Source organism: Gopherus evgoodei, chromosome 8 (genome assembly GCF_007399415.2).
Source record: "Gopherus evgoodei ecotype Sinaloan lineage chromosome 8, rGopEvg1_v1.p, whole genome shotgun sequence".
Lineage (NCBI taxonomy): Eukaryota > Metazoa > Chordata > Testudines > Testudinidae > Gopherus > Gopherus evgoodei.
In genome coordinates, this window is record NC_044329.1 from 15,564,981 (window position 1) to 15,585,359 (window position 20,379).

Sequence of the window (20,379 nt, forward strand, 5' to 3'; positions counted from 1 at the left end):
ATTCAGAGGAAAGGCAATAAGCAGCATTACTCACATTCATTACGGAGTTGATCTCTGCGACAGCTTCATCATCCGTGGGGAACTGATAGATCTGCACTCCGTTACTGACCAGCTCACTCATTATCTTTATCTTAAACTTGTGCAGCTCGCTCTTGGAAATGGTGTCTGCTTTGGCGATGATGGGGATAATATTCACCTACAATGGAAGCAGGGGAGAAACCAGGGGAATTATTATAGGGCAGATCCGGGAGCAGCAGCCAATCATTGTCCCTGGCTGAGCATCATATTGATGGGTTTAGAGCCGCTATGACACAGACCCTCTTAGAATAGCTGCGCCACCTGGACGGCCCCTTTAAATTTCTTAACATCCCATACATGTTATACTTTCCATGTAATAAGACAGGCAGTAGCACCAGTACAGCTAAGCACAGTCTAGCAAAACCTAGGGCCGTTTTGACATTTCTCAGGCAGGAAGCCATTTCACTATCATCTAACACTGTACAGAGCTGGGAAGCCTGGTACACAAGGCAGTGTTGGAGTTAGGGTGGAAAGTCTTCTCTTGTCCTCCCTCTGGAGGGTTCGTGAAGGAGAAAGCACGACGGGGGAGGAAGGGGAGTCTTGGGGGAAGTGAGGAAACAGGCTTTGCTTTCTCTCTGGGGGACCTGACACAAGGAAAGGCAGCAAGTTGTGAATGATTTGTGATGTCTGGGGCTTTTATAGGCCACCCTTGGAGGTGCTGTGTGTCTGATGCTAGACCACACGAAGTCTGAAGACAGCTGGAGTCGTGGGAGTAAGGAAAAATCAGTTTACAGATCTGTCTGGGTCCTCTGGGATACAGGAGGTGACAGCTGATGGTGGTGAATGGCAAGTGCTTCCTGGGGAGCAGGACCCTTTTCAGCAAGTGCTTTTAAATAAATTTCCCTCTGCCCAGAAAAGTTACAAACGACCACTGAAAACTTCTGTACTGGTTCCATACTCCAAACAGGGGAACACCAGACTTCAGACAAATTAAGGGAAAGTCTGATCTGTCACCCAATGTTTTTCTATTTCCCGTATTTTTGACTTGCAGAGGTTGGAATTCAAAACTGTCGCTTGGTCTGTCTATTGACACCCATTAAAATAAACAAGGCTGCTCTCCCAGCTCTGAATCTCTTTGTAACTCGCTAGGTGGCTTTCCCCAGCTTTCATGCCATCCCCTGCTTAGCTCTCTGGTAGAAGGGAGACCACTTATTGGATAAAAAAAAGTGACCCAATTCGCTAGCTGCCCCATCATGATATTTTCCCATATTAGGCTTTTGTGAGTGACATTTCTACTCATGAAAGTAAAAAACAAACAGCTGGACTCTGGCAAATTCTCCTGCCCAGCTCCCATGACATACCTCAGTCCTGTCCTATGAGATCTTTGCAACTCAGTCCCAAGCTTCTCCTGACTAGAACCAGAGGTTAGGCAGGACAGTCCAGTGGTTAGGCTGATGAACCTGATTCTCCCAAGCCCCAGGTTAATTCTCTGCTCTACTACAGATTTCCTGCATGACCCCAGGAAACTCACTTAGGGCTTGTCTAAACTAAGGCCAGGTCAACATTAAATACTTAGGTTGATCCAGCTACGTCACTCAAGAATATGACGTAGTTAAGCCAAACTAAACCCCAGTGTAGACAGCACTAGGTTGGTGGAAGAATTCTCTTGGGGAGATGGATTAACTATAGCAACAGGAGAACCTGTTCCTGAAGCAGCACTTCTAGTGAAGACATAGCTGCAGGAAAGTTAATCTGAATTAACTGCCAAGGTGAGTTAGTTAAACCACATTAAACCCTTGTGGGGACACGCTGATTCAGAATTAGAGTGCCTTTAGTTCAACGGAGCTTAATTCATTTCCAAAGGTATAACTAATCCACTTCAAATTCATACCATTAGTTAATAAAGATTAACTTCCCTGAGTGTCCTTGTATAGACAAGCCCTTATTCTGTCTGTGCCTCAGAGCCCCCTCTACAGAATGGGAGAATAGCACTTCCCCACTTCGCAGCAGTATTAAAGGATAAACATATCATTCAGAAACTATGGCAACGGAGGCCATACAAGTACCTAAGACAGACAGACAGCCTGGAATGCAGTCTGGCTGTCTTGTACCAGTTGCCAGGGGCTAAATGTCCCTCTTGTGAAAAAAACCATCACCACAATGGGCTATCTGGTTAACCATCTGAGCAGAGACAGAAAGGACTGAATAGACCCAGAACTCCCAGTGCTGGTCTCTCCAGATCTGGTATAAGGCCCATTTACCTGGGTGGAAGAAAGCATGACCTTGGGAGGAAAGCCCAGGACAGAGTGTATGCGGTGTTGCACCCTCCAGCATTTCCGGAAGTTTGTGCTGACAATTCAGCAGGGCTTGTGCTTTTAGAAACATTGTTTAGTCATTCCATTTTGGGACAAATTAATCATCCTGTTTCCTAACATACCCTCTTCTCAACAACCCAAATCCACCAGAGAAAGGATCGGAACCTGGAGCTCTCTCTGACAATATGTCCCATAGCAGCTAATGAAGGATTAGAACACTGAAACCCAAAACAGGGATCAATCTGGCTCAATTGTCTTTATTAAATAGTATAATCTGACCACGCAGTCAAGTCCTCCTCCTTAGAATTAGCTAAGCTCAGTCTTCTACCTATAACAATGCAGGAGGCAAAGGGCCCCACACAGTTTGGTATGCCCTTCCAGTGGGAATGAGGAAGCAGAGACTGTGTTAACAGCTGTTTCCCTGGTATTTTCCTGGGCCCCTGCACTGCTCAGATAAAGTGCAGGCCAAGGCTCCTAGGATTTGGTTCTAATCCCCGCTGATCAGATTCTGTTTGCCTTGAAAGGCATTTCAAGGAGAATCCTCTGCTCCACAATTTGAGATCCAAGAGGATTTTTAAATAGATGATACGTCCAACAATCAGTAGCCAATACAAATATGAATGCCAGCAATTAGCTAACAGCAAAAAATAATGGTGCTTCAGTTGAATTAGTCCTGGATTATTCCACCTTTTCCTGACACCTGGCAAAAATATGAATAGCTCTTTAAAAAAAAAAAAAAAAAAAAAAGACTGCATCAGGAAGGTATCAGAAAGTGTCCTGTTACAATGATTATGTCATCTCCTTCAAACCAAATTTCACTTTCCAAGAACTTGTCAACTAACGATCTATACAGGAGGCCTGGATGAAAAGCAGGAGGTAACCCCCCCACACACACTCTCCCTATCCCCATTCCTCTCTGTCTACTACTCCCTTCCTCTACTCTTTTCCCTCCTGACTTTGATTTCCTTCATTTTATTATTTTTTTGTTTTGATATGTGTCATAAGAACCCCTGTCCCGGGAATATTGCTGTTAATGCACAGAAGAATCCATGGCTGTGTAAAATATCTTGGTCTTTTCTGATGGATTTCCTTCTGTACTTGCTTTATATGTTGGCTTCTAGAATTTGTTTGGTTTGTTGTACCAAAAAAAAAAAAAAAAAAAGATTGAAAAAGTCTAATAAATCAGAAACAACAACAAAACAAATGGGGTTTCAAGTGCTGTGGAGCTTGATCTACCCACCAATGTACATCATTCCTCTTACAATGGCCTTCGTGTATCTACTTGCAGTGTGAAGGACACAGCCCCAATCGACTGATATATAGTTTAGCGAGGAGTCAGAGCCAAAGTCTCATCTCACTCCTGACTACGTTTATAAAGCCAGAACAAGCCCATCTCAACAAAGCGAACACGGTTGAAACAGAAAGAGGTTTATCCTTCCACTACCTGAGTAGACCCTAACAACACAACACTAATAATGCTTTGCATGTACACAGCGTTTTCATTCTAGGATTCCACAGTGATTTACAAACAATAATTGAGCCTCATAGAACCTATACGGGGTAGGTAAGTGTTATCCCCATTTTAAAGACAGAGAAACTGAGGCAGGGGAGTTTACCATCTGGTTTTCAGCTCCCAACAAAATCGATGGGTGCTCAGCACCTCGGTAAAATCAGGTTACAAGTGTCTGAAGTCAATGGCCTAGCTGGGAATAGGATCCAAGGGTCCCTGTGTCCTCACGCTGCTGCTCTAACCTCTGCACAGTCTGTGAGAAGGAGTGATTATATGTAAGGGCAGCGCTTACTGATTCGTTCTGCTCAGACCCCTACTTGCCAGGCCTCAGAAGTACAGCTTTCTGAGATCTAATGGTAATCCCATTCATGCCCCTTTCTGATGTGATCCAGGTATTTGCTGTGTATTCAGAATTCCTAAAAACGATGCAGCCTTCAGTCAAATATCATTGGCTCATTCCACAATGTTAAAGCTTAGGAATAAAAGGGCTATAAAGCACTCCATTTAGAAACCTTGCAATAGGAGGAAAGCCCTTGGTCAAATAGGATCCCAGAGCGAAGCAGTAATTGTTGCCTCTCTCCTCGCCCCCAACAAGAAAAGGGAGGTGATTATTCTTCTCCAGCTCCAACGGCATCTCACTTTATTCTGTACCCTGGAGGTCACCCGAATGATCCCACTCACTTTGCCCTTCCACAGCACTGGGTTGCTCCAGTGTAAAAAAACCAAGGCCTAGGAGGCCATAAAGTATAGTACTGAATAAGCAGCAGTAAACTACCAGGACACCAAACAGGGCTGGCTAGTGAGGGTTGCTTCAAACACGTTCTGCAGAAAGCAAAACTCCTGCACCTTTGAATTTAGTTTTCATTAAAGTGACATTGCGCCCTGAAAAAGGACTGTGGAAAACTGCACCTTCTTACTCCTCCGTTCTGTAAATCAATACAAATTAATAGGTTTTAATTTTTTCACATTCCTGTTAGCACTGTAGAGTTAACACAGCTGGATTCTATTTTAGCTTGTGCATCATCAATCAAACTGTTCCCCGAGTTCCAGTTACACCTGTGGATCCTCACTGCCGGCAATGGAGTGGTACAGGTATCACTGAAAGCAGAGTCTGGAAATGCACAGAAACAATTAAGGGCATAAATTGGCCTGCAGAACCTCTCTGACTGGTGATGACATGCAAGTAGTAAAAAGTCCATCTGGGATCTCTGAACTCAGGTAGGGCAAGCAGTTAGCTTTATATTGTAAATGGAGCATGTTGATTGGGAAATCATGGAGAGATGATAAACATGTAGCCCCAGGATGCCAGTTTTACAGAGTAACTTTCTAGGGCAGAACGGCACTTTAAATGAATAACTCAGCGTGTTTACCTGTGCCACAGGGAGATGATTTTTTTTAAGTTCTTTTCTTATTTCTCTACTCGCACCAAGGGAAAAGCTAGACACATTTCAATTCAAATATGCCTCTTCTTATTTAACAGACATCCAGTCATCTATTATTAACCTAAAATCCAGCTTTGAAGATGTTTCCGGCTGCCTGGAAGTAATTAGATATAGCAGACAACAGCTGGCCGTGAGCTCAGCTGCAGAACAAATGTGGTATTACGGCATGATGGAAGACTTCACGCAAAAAAGCCTTAGCCCTAGAGGAATCTTGAAAATTCAGTACTTAGAGCAAGACACATTATTAAAATCAACATAGGGAATCAAACTGTATACAAAACACCTGATCTCAGACTGTTAATATGGTACAGCAGAGGTATAACAATCAGATTCCTACCAAAAAAACCCAAGTCCCTTGCGAAACAAGTCTCAGAACTCAAGCCAACGTAGGAACCAACCTGTATGAGAGAGAGGACGATGGTCCAGTGGGTAAGGGGCAGGACTAGGACTCAGTAGCCCTGAGCTTTGATTCCTAGGTCTGCCATAGACTTCTGACCTTGAATTTGATCCTTAGAAGATCTCACTGACATCGACACCTGTTGTGATTAAACCCTTAGGCTTTGCTATGCTGGAACTTCATTGGCAAACTTTTATTGTTCAGGGGTGTTAAAAAAACAAAAAAAACCACACCCCGAATGATAAAAGTTTTACCAACAAAAAGCACTGGTGTGAACAGCACTTTGGCAGCAGGAGCGCTCTCCAGCTGACAAAGCTGCTGCCGCTCGTTGGGGGTGGCATTTTTTTTGCCGTGTTGCTCAAAGCTGCATAGTGTACGCATCACCTTAATCTTTCGGATTCCTCAACTGCAAATGGGGATGACAACATTTACCAGCCTATCAGGAGAGTGTTGAGAGGCTAAATTAATGAAAGCTTGTAAAGCGCTTTGAGATCCTGGGATGGACGGTGGTGGTGAAATGCAAAATATCTATACAGGCCTGGATTGAACAGAAGAAAGATCACCAGTCTCCCCTTTCCTAGTTGTCTAAAGACACTGCATAAGTCTAGGTAATCATTCCATGAAATACAATCACTGTCTGAAGGCTTCGGGAGGGGATGCAATGGAACCATGTCAGTGTGGTTTAGTCAAGTGGCTTAGCCAACTTGAAAAAAAAATACTTCTCATATATGCCCAATTACAAATGATTAATTTTGGCTTGATCCTAGCGGAAGCAGGGGAAAAGTCCCGCCATAATTTTTCCTGGCTTCTATACTACCCCACTGGAATCTCCGGCTCAACTCCCTTTACCCAGATGCCTGCCTGACCGCGAGAACTCCTCTTTCTCTCTCCCATGCAGCAGAGTCCAATAAGGCTGGGCCCAGGATCCGTGGGGGGATTAACCCCCAGTTTCATCATGGGAAATTCAGGACAGAGCCTCGGGTAGCTCCACTCTGGAGTACTCCCTCCGCACTGTCCACTTCTCTGCCCAGTGATCACTACGATTGAGTTCTAACCAAATACAATTTATTAAACAGCAACTGTAAACAAATAAAGACCTGCCTACGTGGCCAGCTGGCTGACTTGGGAGGGACGGCCTCTCCCCATTGGCCCTGGGGATCTGTCAGTCCCAGGATTCTGACTCCTCTTTGGCCCTTCCCCTTTCTCCTGGTATTAGGAGAGGGCCAACAAAAAAAGCACTATGTTTTAGTAAGGGGATGTTAAGGGAAGGGAATGCAGGAGGAAAGGAATATAAAAGCTTGGTGGGACCGCCACCACAAACAATGCCAGGGAAATCACACATGGGCATTCTTGCAAACATACTTTAGAGAACACGCAATGCTGGCATCACACCAGGAGGCAGAGTTTATTAGGAGAAAGTTTTCAGATGCCCTGTGCTGTTAATGTAACAGCAACTCTGGGGTGCTGGAACAATTCGTATAGCGGGGGTGCTGAGAACCATTGAACCAAACCGTAAGCCACGTATATGATGAAAACCATCTCAAGCCAGCAAGTACAGCAGCACCCCCAGCACCCTTCATTCCGCAGCTATGCAGCAACTACAGTTACAAGCAAGGCGATCACAAGGTGGAAGCCAGTAAGCAGTGCCAAATAAGATGGAGCCAGCTGCTGGGGCTAGCGTGGGACACAGACATCTGCAATCTTCTTCCAGTAAATGTCTGCCCTTAAGGAAGGTGCATCAGTAGGGCCGTCCTTAGGCATAGGCAGAATAGGCAGCCGCGTAGGGCCTCACTCTGCCTGGGGGCACCACGCTGCAGGCAGCCCAGACAGTGTAGAAGCAGGGCTGCTGGGTCCTAGAGAGAGCCGAATGCAGCACAGTCTGAGGAATGGGATTGGCTGCTGGGGTCTCAGGAAAGGGGAGGGGGTGGGGGTTGGGGAAGGAGCTCACCTGTGAGTGTGACTCTTTCCCCCCGGCTGAGGTAAGGTGAGGCAGGCTCTGTGGCTCTGGAACCAGAATCCTTTGTTGTCTCCCATAACATCCATTCTTCTCCCCCCCGCCCCATGGAGCACCCCCTCCTTTCTCCCTCCTCCCCAGGAGCACCCCTCTCTCTCTCCTCCCTCCCCTCCGTCAGGGCTGGGTTGGGTGAGGTGCTGGGGGTAAGTGGGGGGAGGGCTGGCTGGCTTCCTGCTGAGGAATGAAAGTGAAATAACTCACTTCCTCGGCAAGCAGCCAGGATTGGAATGTCACACAGGGCTTGGCTGGTGTTAGCCAGATGTGTGAAAAATCAGGATAGGGGATTGGGGTACAGTGATCAGATATCCCTATTTTATAGGGACAGTCCCAATTTTGGGGTCTTTTTCTTATATAGGCTCCTTTTACACCCCCCCAATCCCTGTCCTGATTTTTCACACTTTCTGTCTGGTCACTCTAGATGGGGGTAATTGGTGCCTATATAAGACAAAGCCCCAAATATCGGGACTGGCCCTATAAAATCAGGACATCTGGATCTGGCCACCCAAGCTGGGGGGCACCTCTCCCCCGGGCTGGCAGCTGCCAGCGATCCATCTCATCCGGGGGGAGCTGCACAGGGCAGGATGAGCTGCTGTGGCTCCATGGGTGCCCAGTCCCTGAGATCAGATGCTGTGCTAACTTCACCATGGTCCGTAAGGCTGGTGGTGGTGCCCATTGGCGTGTGATTGGACCTGAAAGTTTGCTGGTGCTGTTGCCACTCTGCACCCCAAGAGGTGGATTTTGGGGTCCTGCAGTTTTCCACCTATCTCATCCTCTACTGCAGCTGTTGGACCAGCAGGCTGGGAGGTGAGCCAAGCATGAAAGCAGTACTGTGTTGCCATTTAGATAACAATCCTGAATCCAATTTCAATATTTATTTTTAAAAAATCAATCTCTTAGCCAAAAACAGAAAATTAAGTTGTTGACAATTATTAGTGACAGGTTTGGTTTGAGGCAGGGAGTGGGCCAGTTTTCATCAGAGAAACAAAAAATGTTGACTGACTTTCCTATAGCCTGTTACTCCTGATAAGAGCCCTCCAACAACTGTAATATGCTCATCTCCTTACTAGTGTATAAAGCAGCGGTCGGCAACCTACGGCACACGTGTCAAAGGTGGCAGGTGAGCTGAATTTTGATGGTATGCAGCAGCAGGCTAAGCGGCTCAGCCCATCACTGCTCTGGGGTTCCGGCTGCTGCCCTATTGCCAGCTGGGATACCAGCCATCGGCCCCACTCAGCACCTGCTGCTGGCCTGAGGACCTCCAAGGAACCCCAGGCTGGCAGTGGGCTGAGCAGGCCAGCTGAACCACTCAACCTGCTGTCAGCCTGGGGTTCCATTCACTCAGCCGGCAGCGGGTTGATTGGGCTGGTGGCGGGCTGAGCAGGGCCGGTGGGGGGTTGAGTGGCTCAGTCTGCTGCCAGTCTGGGGTGCCAGCAGCACTCAGCCTACTGCTACTCCAGGGTTCCGGCTGCCGGCCCCTTGCCAGTCAGGAGCTCAGCCGCCAGCCCCACTCTGCCTCCTGCCAGCCTGGGTGAGCAGAATCCCAGGCTGGTAGCGGGCTGAAGTGGGGTTGGCGGCCGGGATCCTGGCTGGCAGGAGTTGGTGGTCAGAACCCCAGACCAGCAGCGGGCTGAGCAGGGCCTGGGATCCTTGTCTAGGGCTTCAGCCACCAGCCCGCTGCTGGTTTGGGGTTTCATTTACTCAGCTGGCAGTGGCCTGAGCAGGACCGGTGGCCAAGACCTCAGATAATAACAATAGTTTATTTATATAATATAGACATAGAGAGAAACCTTCTACAAACATTAAAATGTATTACTGGCACGAGAAACCTTAAATTACAGTGAACTTGGAACACCACTTCTGAAAGGTTGCCGACCCCTGGTATAGAGTGACCATATGTTGCACTAAGATTCTCCTGCTTTTTTTTTTTTCCCTGTGAGTCAGTATAACTTTTGCCAGCCCAGAAGCTGGGCAGCCACTGTTTTACGTTTTCACAATGTTTTCTCCAACTTTCATAAAGTAAATACATAGTTAATATGAGTTAAAAAGGCCAGGGACACTTCTTTGTGAAGAATCTGTACAGCAGATCATGCCCATAGACGATGCAGAAAAGAAATTTGAGGTTGAATTTTTTAATGTTGTAATGGCTAAAGCAGTATCTGCTGTTGATGAAAGGTTTAATACCTTGCAAGTACACCATGAACAGTTTGGATTTTTGTATGACATAACTAAATTCAACAAAATAGGAAAACAAGAGCAACTACTGACAAAGTGCAAGAACCTAGAGAGCCTCCTGAAGCACGGTGATAGTTTTGATTTAAATGGACTTGAACTGTACGAAGAATTGAGTACACTGTCATCAGTGTTGCCACATGCAAAATCGGTGATGGACATTGTACAGTTTATTCATACCCGCAAACTTGTTGACATATATCCTAATGTGTATATTGCCACTCATATTCTACTGACAGTTCCTGTAACAGTAGCATCAGGAGAATGGAGTTTCTCAAAACTAAAGTTCATTAAAAACTATCTCCGCTCTACAGTGAGTCAGGAACGCTTAACTGGTCTTGCTATTCTTGCAATCGAACAAGACACGACTTTGTCTTTGTCATACGATGACATTATTACTGATTTTGCAGCCAAAAAAGCCAGAAAGATTGCTTTTAATTAAAAACAAATCTTTGTTTCAATACCTCTTCATATACATTTCCAATAAAATTTTGATAAATTAAAAAAAATATATTATTTGCATCATTCTGTCATATCAGAATTTTTTCTATAGTGCTGCTTCTTTAGTGCTAGTCCATCAGCATTACAGTGTGCTTCATTAAGTTAAACTGGTTTTAATAACGTGAATGTGGCAAGTTTTCCAATACTGTAAGCTTATGTTTGTGTTGCTAAGAGCAGATCAGGCACAGGGGCACCAGTTTAATAATCTCGTCTAGGGCACCATAAATCCTAAGGCCGGCCCTGTGCATCAGAGCCACCTTTGGACAGAGGTTGGGTTGGAGAGTGAACCTTAAAAGTGATTCAGAGAGTCCCTGGTTACTGCAGAGTCCATGCTCTAGTTTACTCCTGTGCAATGCAGAATTTTGCAGAAATTAATGTTGTGCGCACAGAATTTCCTCCACTCCCCCACCCCCGCCACAATGAAATGGGCTGCAGAGATGTTGGCTGCCAGTAGGGGCCGCTGGCCCCAGCAGAGCCCAGCTCGCAAATAGAACACCCTGAAGAAAGGAGGCAGCACATGCAGGAAACTCTGTGCAAGCCTGGGGCACAGCATCAGGCTGTTTCTCCCTCTGGATCCCTGTGTCTGGAGTGGAGGGGGGTGGGTAAGTGTCTGGGCGAGGGAGGGCCCCATTCAAGGTAAAGTGACCTCTGCAATCATAGGACAAAAAAGTGTGGTTAGTGGGTTACAGACTGTTGTAATAAACCATGAATCCAGTGATTATCTGTTCAGGCTATGATTTTTAGTGTCTAGCACAATTATGAATTTCAGCTCCTGGGCTCCTCTTTTGAAAGTGTGGTGCAGGTTTCCTTTGAGGATGAGGACTGGTAGGACTTAGAGTGATTGTTTTGTGAAAAGTTGTTCACCCACAGGTGCAGGGGTGGGTTTTTTGTGCATCTTTTATCATTTTCCTATGTAAGTATATTTGAGAGCGCAGTGACTGTCTGGTTTCATCCACATAGTTGTTACTGGGGCATTTAGTGCACTGGATGAGGTATGCCACACGTTGTGATAAGTGTGTGTAAGACCCATGGATCTTAAAAAGTGTCTTGTGGGGGGTGCTGATCATTGTAGCAGCAGAGATATGTTTGCAGAGTTTGTATCTGTTGTTCTGGCACGGTCTGGTGCTGCTTTGAGTTGGTGAGTCACTCTGTGGGGAGCTTGCTTCTGATGATGCTTTGGAAAGGTTGTGGGGGGTATTTGAAGATCAGAAGTGGGGGTTCAGGGAAATATTTCTTTCAGGACAAAGTCCCCAGCAAGTATGGGTTGTAGTTTGATGATACCCCATGTAGATTCCACTGTGGGGTGACAGGGGTGTGGTGTGCTGTCAGAGGATGGGTTATTTCTATACTGAAGCAAGTTGTCTCACGGTATTTGGGTGGCCCATTTCAGAATGCGAATTACTTCTCTAGTGAAGTGTCCCTCTTTGGTGAAAGCAGTTTCATGTGTGAAAGTGTATATCCTGGATTTTCTCCTTGGCTTATATCCTGTGGTATCTGAGTGTTTGGCTGTAAATAACAGATTTCTTGGTGTGTGTGGGGTGGTTACTGGATCTATGAAGGTACATGCAGTGATCTATGGGTTTCTTGTATACGGCTGTCCGTTGGGTTCCATTATTACAGCTGACTACAGTGTCCAGGAAGTTGATGATTGTGTGGGAGTCTTCCAGAAAGAGTTTAATGCAGGGGTGGAAGTTGCTGAAGTTCTGGTGGAAATCTATGAGAGTGTTTAAGTTGTCTGTCCAGATGACGAAAACATCATCAATGGATCTCGGGTATATCACTGGTTTTGCGATATATTTGTCCAGAAATTCTTCTTCAAGGTGGCCCATGAAGAGGCTGGCATCCTAATACACACAGTTGTTGCCATGATTCGGATAAAGCATTTGTTGCTACTATGGATGAGGAAGAAATGGGTGAGTCTGACGATGTGTTTGGGGTGGATCTCTGAGGGCTGTCTATTGTCTTGTAGATATTTGAGGCAAGCAGCTACTGTAAGGGATGTTAGTGTTTAGCAAAGTGACATCCACGGTGGCGAGGATGGTGTTCTGAGGGAGGTTGTTAATGTAGCAGAGTTTATGGAGGAAGTCAGTTGTGTTCTGAAGGTCCAATAAAAGATATTACCTCACCCATCTTGTCATTCTAATATCCTGGGGCCGACACTACAACTACACTGTATACAGGTAGCTACAGACATTTAGCTAGTGATGGAGAAAAAAGACTGGCAACCTAAGGGTTAAATATTCTTCAAGACAAGGAAATCACTTTTATTAAAAAAGCAAGATGAAGAAGACATCAATGATCTTTCGAGCCTGCCTCCAATTCCCTCACAGCATGCTGACCAAGTAGAAAGTGTGTCAAGAAGACCTACTTTAAGCTGCATGAATGTCATGAAACAAATCACATGACCAGTTGCCACCTAAGGGAGTGACTGCTTGAGGACCTATGTAACAAAATATAGACGTAACCACTAGCTAGACTATAAACAGACCTACTTTTTAGAATTTCTATGATCTTGCTAGGTTATTGCCCTGGCCATGCTTTGAGAAGGCAACATGATACAGAAGTTAGACCATTGAGACACGTAGGTTCTGTTCCTGCCTCTGATTTGTTATTTGATCTAGAGCAAGTCACTTATCCTCTTTGACTTACTTTTCCAATGTGAATATAAGGACAACAATTCTAAAGTGCAGCTGTGGTAAGTCAAGTCCATATGTAAAAACATTTTTCATCGACAACTGCTTCATCTGTATATCCAAGGGCAAAATCTGTTACCTTTAGCAAGAAGTCTCCATTTTTACTGCTTTTTGCCCGTTATCACTACTGATAGGACAATACAGGCAGCACTGCAGTTCCTGCAACACAGCTGTGGGACAGCGAGCTGGAGCTTATCCTGGCTTGCATGTCAGCAAACCTCCTCTCTCCCTCCTTCCCCCAAAAACAATAGTTAACTAAGTTTCAGCTGGACACTCCTTTGTTTTCACAAGAGATGATGAGCCAGAAACAGCCCAGTTTGACTTTCAGATCCCAGGCAAAGTTATTACAATGACGGGTGCTGCAGAAAAACTTGAGAGAAACAAACAAATGTCTAGTTTTTCTTGCAAAAGGAGCAAATTTTTTTATGGACGCCACCGAGAAGAAATGAAGACAGAACCCCATGAAACCATCTATACGAAGTCACTGATCAGGCAGATCTGTGCTTTAACCAGCCTAGCTCACAGAGCTGTTATGAGAATTCATCAGTTGATGTCTGTGAAGTGGTTTGAGACCCATGTATGGAAGATGCTATGCATTAATATTGCCTTACATCTAACTGAACGCATACATTACTTTTGAAGAGTGGATGCTTGCCTTAAATGCCTTACCTTGCTATCCAGCTTCTTCATCGTTACCAGATCTAAGGATTTGAGTGAGTGCCCAGTTGGAGTGATGAAGTAAAGGCAGACATGGATTCTTGTGTCATGATAATTAAAGAGAGAACGACGGATTTTCAGCTCTTCTTGCAAGTAGTTTTCAAACTGTGTGTCAATGTAATCAACTACTGGCCTGTAACTAAAAACAGATACCATTAGCAACCAGAATGCTGAAGTTTAAATAAAGTTGACAGTTTAAAGCTATCATGCATTCTCTCAGGCCTATTATTTAAAAACCATTTACAAAGAGGCATAACATTTTTTAGCCCTCCACTGGCAACACGCAGAATGTTATGTTCACACACGCAACTTCTAATCAAAAGGCGTATTGCAGCATAAAAGGGATTAATGCTGGTGGAACTGAAATATGGAAAGCAGACAACTTCCACACATCAAGCTTTGACCAGATTTCAGGTGTAAAGTATCTCAATATAGTAGCATGGGAATAAAAAGAATCCTGAAGAGCCTTTACCACTGGATAGCCATGGCAGATTATAACCACTTTGAAAGGAAGCCAATTGAAATTATTGCAAGATGTCTTACAGGGACTGAGACTCATAGACTTTAAGGCAAGAAGGGACCATCATAATCATCTTGTCTGACCTCCTGCAAAGGTCACTTGATCCAAACAAGATGCACGAGCAGTTAAATGGGAGGGGTGGGAGGAACCAATATCACAAACTGATCATTGTCATCACGGACAATTCCAACCATTCCACAGTTGGTTTGTTTTTTTAACTAGATTTGTAACAGTTTACAGGATAGCCAACCAAGCCATCTGAAAGAGAAGAAACTATTATTCCCTGCTAAAGACAATGGGATGAAACCTGAGATGTGCTGAGCATCTGCAATTCCCACTGACTTCAAAAGGAGCTACAGATGGTCAGCATCCCTCAGAATTTGGCTCAGTGAGTTTTTGAGTGAGTTAACTAGATCTTTGATTTAAGACACCGTTCTGTAGGTTCCCCACTAATCCAATATCTTTCTGACTCATGATGTGAGTGAGCTCCCCTGGGTAATACGTTTTGGATGGACGGAGTAATAACACAACAAACCCCTCACCATCACTAATAAAAGAACAGATTCTGCACACAATGGGACTCCTCATAGAGAAGAAGACTACTCAGCCTGAGTAAGGGTGGCAGAATCTGGCCCAATGCTGTGAAAGAAGAAGAGGTTTACAGCTTCTTCAACAAGCCTGGAGGAAAGAATTGCTCCTCAGCAGATCTCCTAAGAGAGCCATGTGTGTCTGTTGGTGTGTCTTTCACTGATTTAAGCAAACAAGTCAGCAGGATTACACTGGATTGTTTAAGACAACTCACAACACGTTAGTTTGCAGTGCCTCAGTAACCTCACCCTCTCTCCTTAGCCAAACTCCCTCTAGCATTCTCCCATACTTATTACAGCAGCTCATCCCTGCCCTCTTCAGTCTAATGTGGCCATAATCAAGACTCCTCATAATCCAAGTGGGAAAATTGGGTGCCCAGGAACAGAGGCTCTGTCTGTAACACTGCAGGGAGAATCACATATAGCTACAGGTTAGAACACTAGAGGCTGGTGCAGAAATGGCGACTAGATGGCATGTGACCTGCCTTTCATCTTTATTTATCTGGTCTCCAAACCCCACTGCATCCACGATTGTCAGTTTCAGGTGCACGTTGCTCTCCTGCAGGTCATAGGTACGCGGTCGTAAGCGAACTGCATTCTCGTAGTGACTGGCCTCCTCCGTCTCAAAGGTGGTATTGAAAAGTGTGTTCATTAGTGTGGATTTCCCGATGCCTGTTTCACCTAGGAAGGAAGGGTCACCAGTTCATTGCAGAGTGGAATTTGTAAAGGGACTTCAGAGTAAATTAATTATAGAGCAGAACAAAAATTAAACTGTGAGAGGTTACTGCAGCTCCCCCAAGTTCAGAGAGGTATAATCATTGTGATGTTCCTACTGCCCTATTCCCAAAGGCCTCCGATTCTTAATCTTATTTAGCATGTTGCTTCTGCATCACTGTTCAACCAAAGATCTCAAAGCACATGCAAACTAAATCAAACCAAATGTAACCAGAACCCTCCACTGCCTCCAACCCAGATTTAGAGCCCAAAATGATGAAAGTTAGGGAGAACATAAGACAACTTACAGGACATTCAGTTCTGATTGATTCTTCAACTCAAATGCTTTTGTTCACAAGTTACAGTGTACTTGGCTCAATTTTTGCACACCTTTTAGGATGTACTCACAAAGCAATAGCTCCAGGTACTTAAAACAGTTAACAATGCAAGTCAGTGCAGTGTGATCTACGTTCCGTGGATCTGTGGCAGAACTACATGAAATGTCTGCTTAAGTCTTCGGATTCTCTTTCTCACAGTGAGGTTTTTTGTGTGTGTTTTAGCAGTGACCAATGTATTTGGCTTTCGGCTTCCTTTGTTTGGCCTTGTCACTTGTCCCTCTTTGGGGATTTGCACAAGCAGGGCAGGCTTGTTCTCCCTCTGTGAGACAAAAGACTATTTCCACCCATCCAGGATTTCAGATTTTGACCACTTATGAAACAATGGAATACGTAAATTTTTTTTTTAGCAGACAGGGCAAAATCCCTCGTTAGAGTAACAGCATGTGAGTCCCAAGTGGTGAATCTGGCCCAGAATGTGGGAGGAAGAGGTCAGGATTGAGAATCTGGGGTGGTCAGAGCAACCTCAGTTGCTTTTATTTAGTCCTGTACTGCCTGTTTGTCAATGGGCACTTCCTGAGCGTGCCTGTGGAAATGGAGAGTTTGTGAGCGCACACAATGAGCTAAGCGACTGTCTTGCCAAGTGCATGCCTAATTCCCCGACCTACATGTGCATGCAGTGAGTGTGTGCACAGAAGGAGCCCTGGAGCTCAGGCTTCCATGGGTATATCCTCATTCAACGGAGGTATAATTTCCAACTCAGGTAGACATACACGTGCTAGCTTTCATCCAGCTAACATGCTAAAAATAGAAGCGTAGCCATGGTGGCACAAGTGGCAGGACAGGCCAGACGCCCCGAGGACAACTCTGCCTGGGACCCTAGGTACTCACTTAGGCCACTAGCCCCTCCTCCCTCAGCAGCTACAGTTCTATTTTTAGCAAACTAGCTTGCTCAAAGCTAGTGTGTGTATGGCTACTAGAGCTGAAATTTACGCCTGAAGCTCATGTGCAGACATACCCTAAGTATGAAGACCAGGCCTGTTAGTACTAGAGGTGGTTTCTGGTCATTTTACATTAGTAAATGCTGCTAGCTAAGTAATAAGAAATCTTACTATACAACCACTCTACAAACCCTTTAAGTCTCTAATCAAAGCCAGATCAATCTAACAAATCCCCAGAGGCTTTAAAACTGCTTGTTCCTCAACTATACTCTTAATCCTTTCATCCCCAATGTGCCATTAATAAGGGTCAAAGGTTTGTAGGGCTCCCACTGCACAGAAACCCTCAGCCTCCCTCTCTTCACAGAAGTGGACCTGCTAAGTCAGCTTAACCTGTCAGCCAACACATCTGTTCCTCTGTTGTGCATGGCTGGCCTACTGGCTGAAGGTCTGCCCTTGCCTAGCCAGAATGCATATCAGACAGCTGCTCCTCATGGCCCCTTTGCCTGCTCTGCTCTCCTAGCAGCTGCTGTGCCCCATCGAGCCATCTTGAAGGTGAAAATTAGAGGCACCATGAGTTCTTCATCAGGGGTGTGATGAACAAAAGCGTGGGTGTGAGCATGACATGCTGGAAAACGCCCCATTCTGACACACAGGGTATCAGTACATGCTGATCAGCAGGCAAATGCATGCAGCATTGAAACAAGGAAATAGGGAACACGGCTTGGGTGTTTTATTTATTGAGAACCCAATGCAAATCCCATTCAAAAGGCTTAAAACACTCCTTAGATATGGCTTTGTATAAATAAATCTTCCAAAATATTCCCAGGCTGCACGTTACAGAGACCAGGAAATGGTGCTGCATGGCAGAAGAGTGGCTGCGAGGCCACATATCAAGCAGAACCAGCCAGGTTGGAATCACAAGGAGATAAGCATGAGAAAAGTTGCCTCAGGCACCAATCTGAAGCCACCCAGGCAAACTTCTGAAGGAGAGATGAGCTGCTCAAAGGCAAAGAGGGGCTGGAATGTTTTGAAATATAGTTAACAAAAGCCTCAGCTGGCTGGGGAGATCTGGTGATAGAATCTGGAGAGGGAGGAATGCCTAAGCTGAAAAGATGGGTTCCTCCTATAGATCTCCTGATGTACAGAGTTTACTTAGTCATTTTCCCCTCCCCCAACATTGCGTTATTGCCCTTAGTCACATGCTCCAATCCACATCAGCATGGTCTATGGCAAAGGTAAAGCAAGACTAACAGACGTTTGTTTGAGGCGGGGGGTGGAGGTAGTTAAACCAGTCTCACATATTTTGGTCTTGCAGGCCACATACCAAGTGCCATATTGCTGTACAGTCTTGGCAGAGCATTACCCAGGAGCAAGGCAGCAGGGATCCGTTGGTTTAGCATCATCCCCCTCTCCTAATGCATCATCTGTGCAGGAAGAGCTAGAAGAAATTTTTGCCAAGTTGAATAATTTAGACAAGCAGAGGGATGGAATGTGGAGTCAAATGGGGACACCAGAGACAGGCTCAGTGGGAGGAAGACTACAAAACTAAGAAAATTAATTAAGGAAGGTTGAGGGTCTCTCCCAGGCCAGCTTCCCCAGGTGAATAATGATCACATGCACAGCCCAGACACCGAGACAAACTGTAAAAGATAGAATGAATAAACCATACTGTTACATTTTCGGCATTGACGGGCCACCATTTTAACTTTACTAGGCATGCCCCTTCCTGGCCATCATCTTTTGGAACCGATAAAGACAGTCTAAGGTGCACCAATCTGCTGAGCTGAACCAACATGTTTATGGGAGAATGGGATAACTGGCAAGCTGCTAGACTACACAGGTACCTAAGCCTAATACTAGGTTTTTATTTTAGACATAGCAGGTTCTGGAAGCCTTCTGCTCCCACCTTGGAGAACAAATATTGCGTGGAATATTTGTACTGTAGATAGAACGGTGGAGAGTCAAATACTGGATCCCACAACAATGGCTAAATGCCATGCAAAGGAGACAAAAAACAGCTGATGATCCAAGACCATGTGGCAGGGAAGTCATTTGGAAAGCTCAGGGCTGACCTATAAAAAGTCTGTCAGGAAGCACGGACTTTCTTCCAGCATTCTCCTGTCCAGGTTGGGTCAGGACTGGGAGGAAGAATTTATAATGGCAGTCAACAGCTGTAACTGGGTTCTTCTCCCTTTTCCAGGGAACTATAGGAAATCTGATGATCTCTCCCACTGTTTCATAGATTTAAAGGCCAGAAGGGGCCATTGAATCATCTACTCTGACCTCTTCCCCCCTCAAAAAATAAATGTGGCGATTACAAATGCACAGTCTTCTGCTGCTGACACACTGCTTTTGAAGAATGATGTTACAAAGCCCAGGGTAACATCCTTGCTTAACGTTATGCTCTGGGTACAAGCAATGCTGCTTACTTGGGGGTTGGATATTAAAAATAAATTTAAAAAAAAAGGTGTAGGTAGGGAGTTCCTAAAGGGATGAGGATCGGAATAAAGGAAGTATTCCACTGCCCACTCTATGTAAAGCTGTATCCAGTCTGGGCAGGAAGAGATCTTGGAACACATTTCAGATATTGAAAATATCACTTCCCCTGCCTTGATCACTGGTCCAGAGCCAGTGCTGGGAAGAATTCTCGCCCCCAAAAGCATTTCAACTGTTATTGAGGGTTGCTGTACTTTAAACCTAAAACAAAAGCATGCCAAGCAAACAAACAAACAAAAATCATCTGCAAGCCAGCATCCCCAGGCATCGCCAGAAAGGACTGGCTTCAAACAATCTGTGTGGCATCAGCTACTAGAATCATGCACAAACTGAAAGGGAAAAAGCAAAATTATTATGAGATTATTGTAAGATCTGTTCTCTAGCAACCAGACAGCATGCTTAGAGATAAATGTTTTATGCTGAAGGCAAACAGGAAATTCCATCTTTCTCTGGGGATATAAATGGACCCAATTCAAAATCCTGGATTCACCCACCCCCAAATTCTGCCGAAGTTCCAATCTGGACCCAGCTCAGCAATAAAGCATTACTATTTCTAGCTGTAGTGATAGTGATTCTTAAGCCTATCATCAGCCACTTCATTTCCCCATCCTCAATCCATATGTCTAGGGCCCTACCAAATTCACGGTCCATTTTGTTCAATTTCACGGTCATAGGATTGAAAAGTATCATAAATGTTATTATTTCAGATATTTAAATGTGAAATTTCATGGTGTTGTAATTGTAGGGGTCCTGACCCAAAAAGGAGTTGTGGGGGGTCATAAGTTATTGTAGGGGGTTGCGGTATTGCTACACTTATTTCTGCGCTGCTGCTAGCAGACGCACTGCCTTCAGAGCTGGGCAGCTGGAGAGTGGTGGCTGCTGGCCAGGGGCACAGCTCTGAAGGCAGAAGTAAGGATGACATGGTATGGTATTGCCACCTGCACTTCTGT

The 20,379-nt window shown here is 45.1% G+C and overlaps 1 protein-coding gene across 2 annotated transcripts in view; it reads right to left on the reverse strand.

The window, feature by feature from the left end:
• SEPTIN8 (septin 8) overlaps positions 1 to 20,379 on the reverse strand; it is a 76,073-nt gene that overhangs the window by 25,036 nt on the left and 30,658 nt on the right. For both annotated transcript variants that reach the window (XM_030571656.1, XM_030571657.1), the window contains exons 3-5: positions 15,429 to 15,624; positions 13,789 to 13,975; positions 35 to 196 (exon numbers count right to left, since the gene is read on the reverse strand). In XM_030571656.1, the coding sequence (XP_030427516.1) occupies positions 35 to 196; positions 13,789 to 13,975; positions 15,429 to 15,624 (545 nt within the window). The remainder of the gene's footprint in view (positions 1 to 34; positions 197 to 13,788; positions 13,976 to 15,428; positions 15,625 to 20,379) is intronic.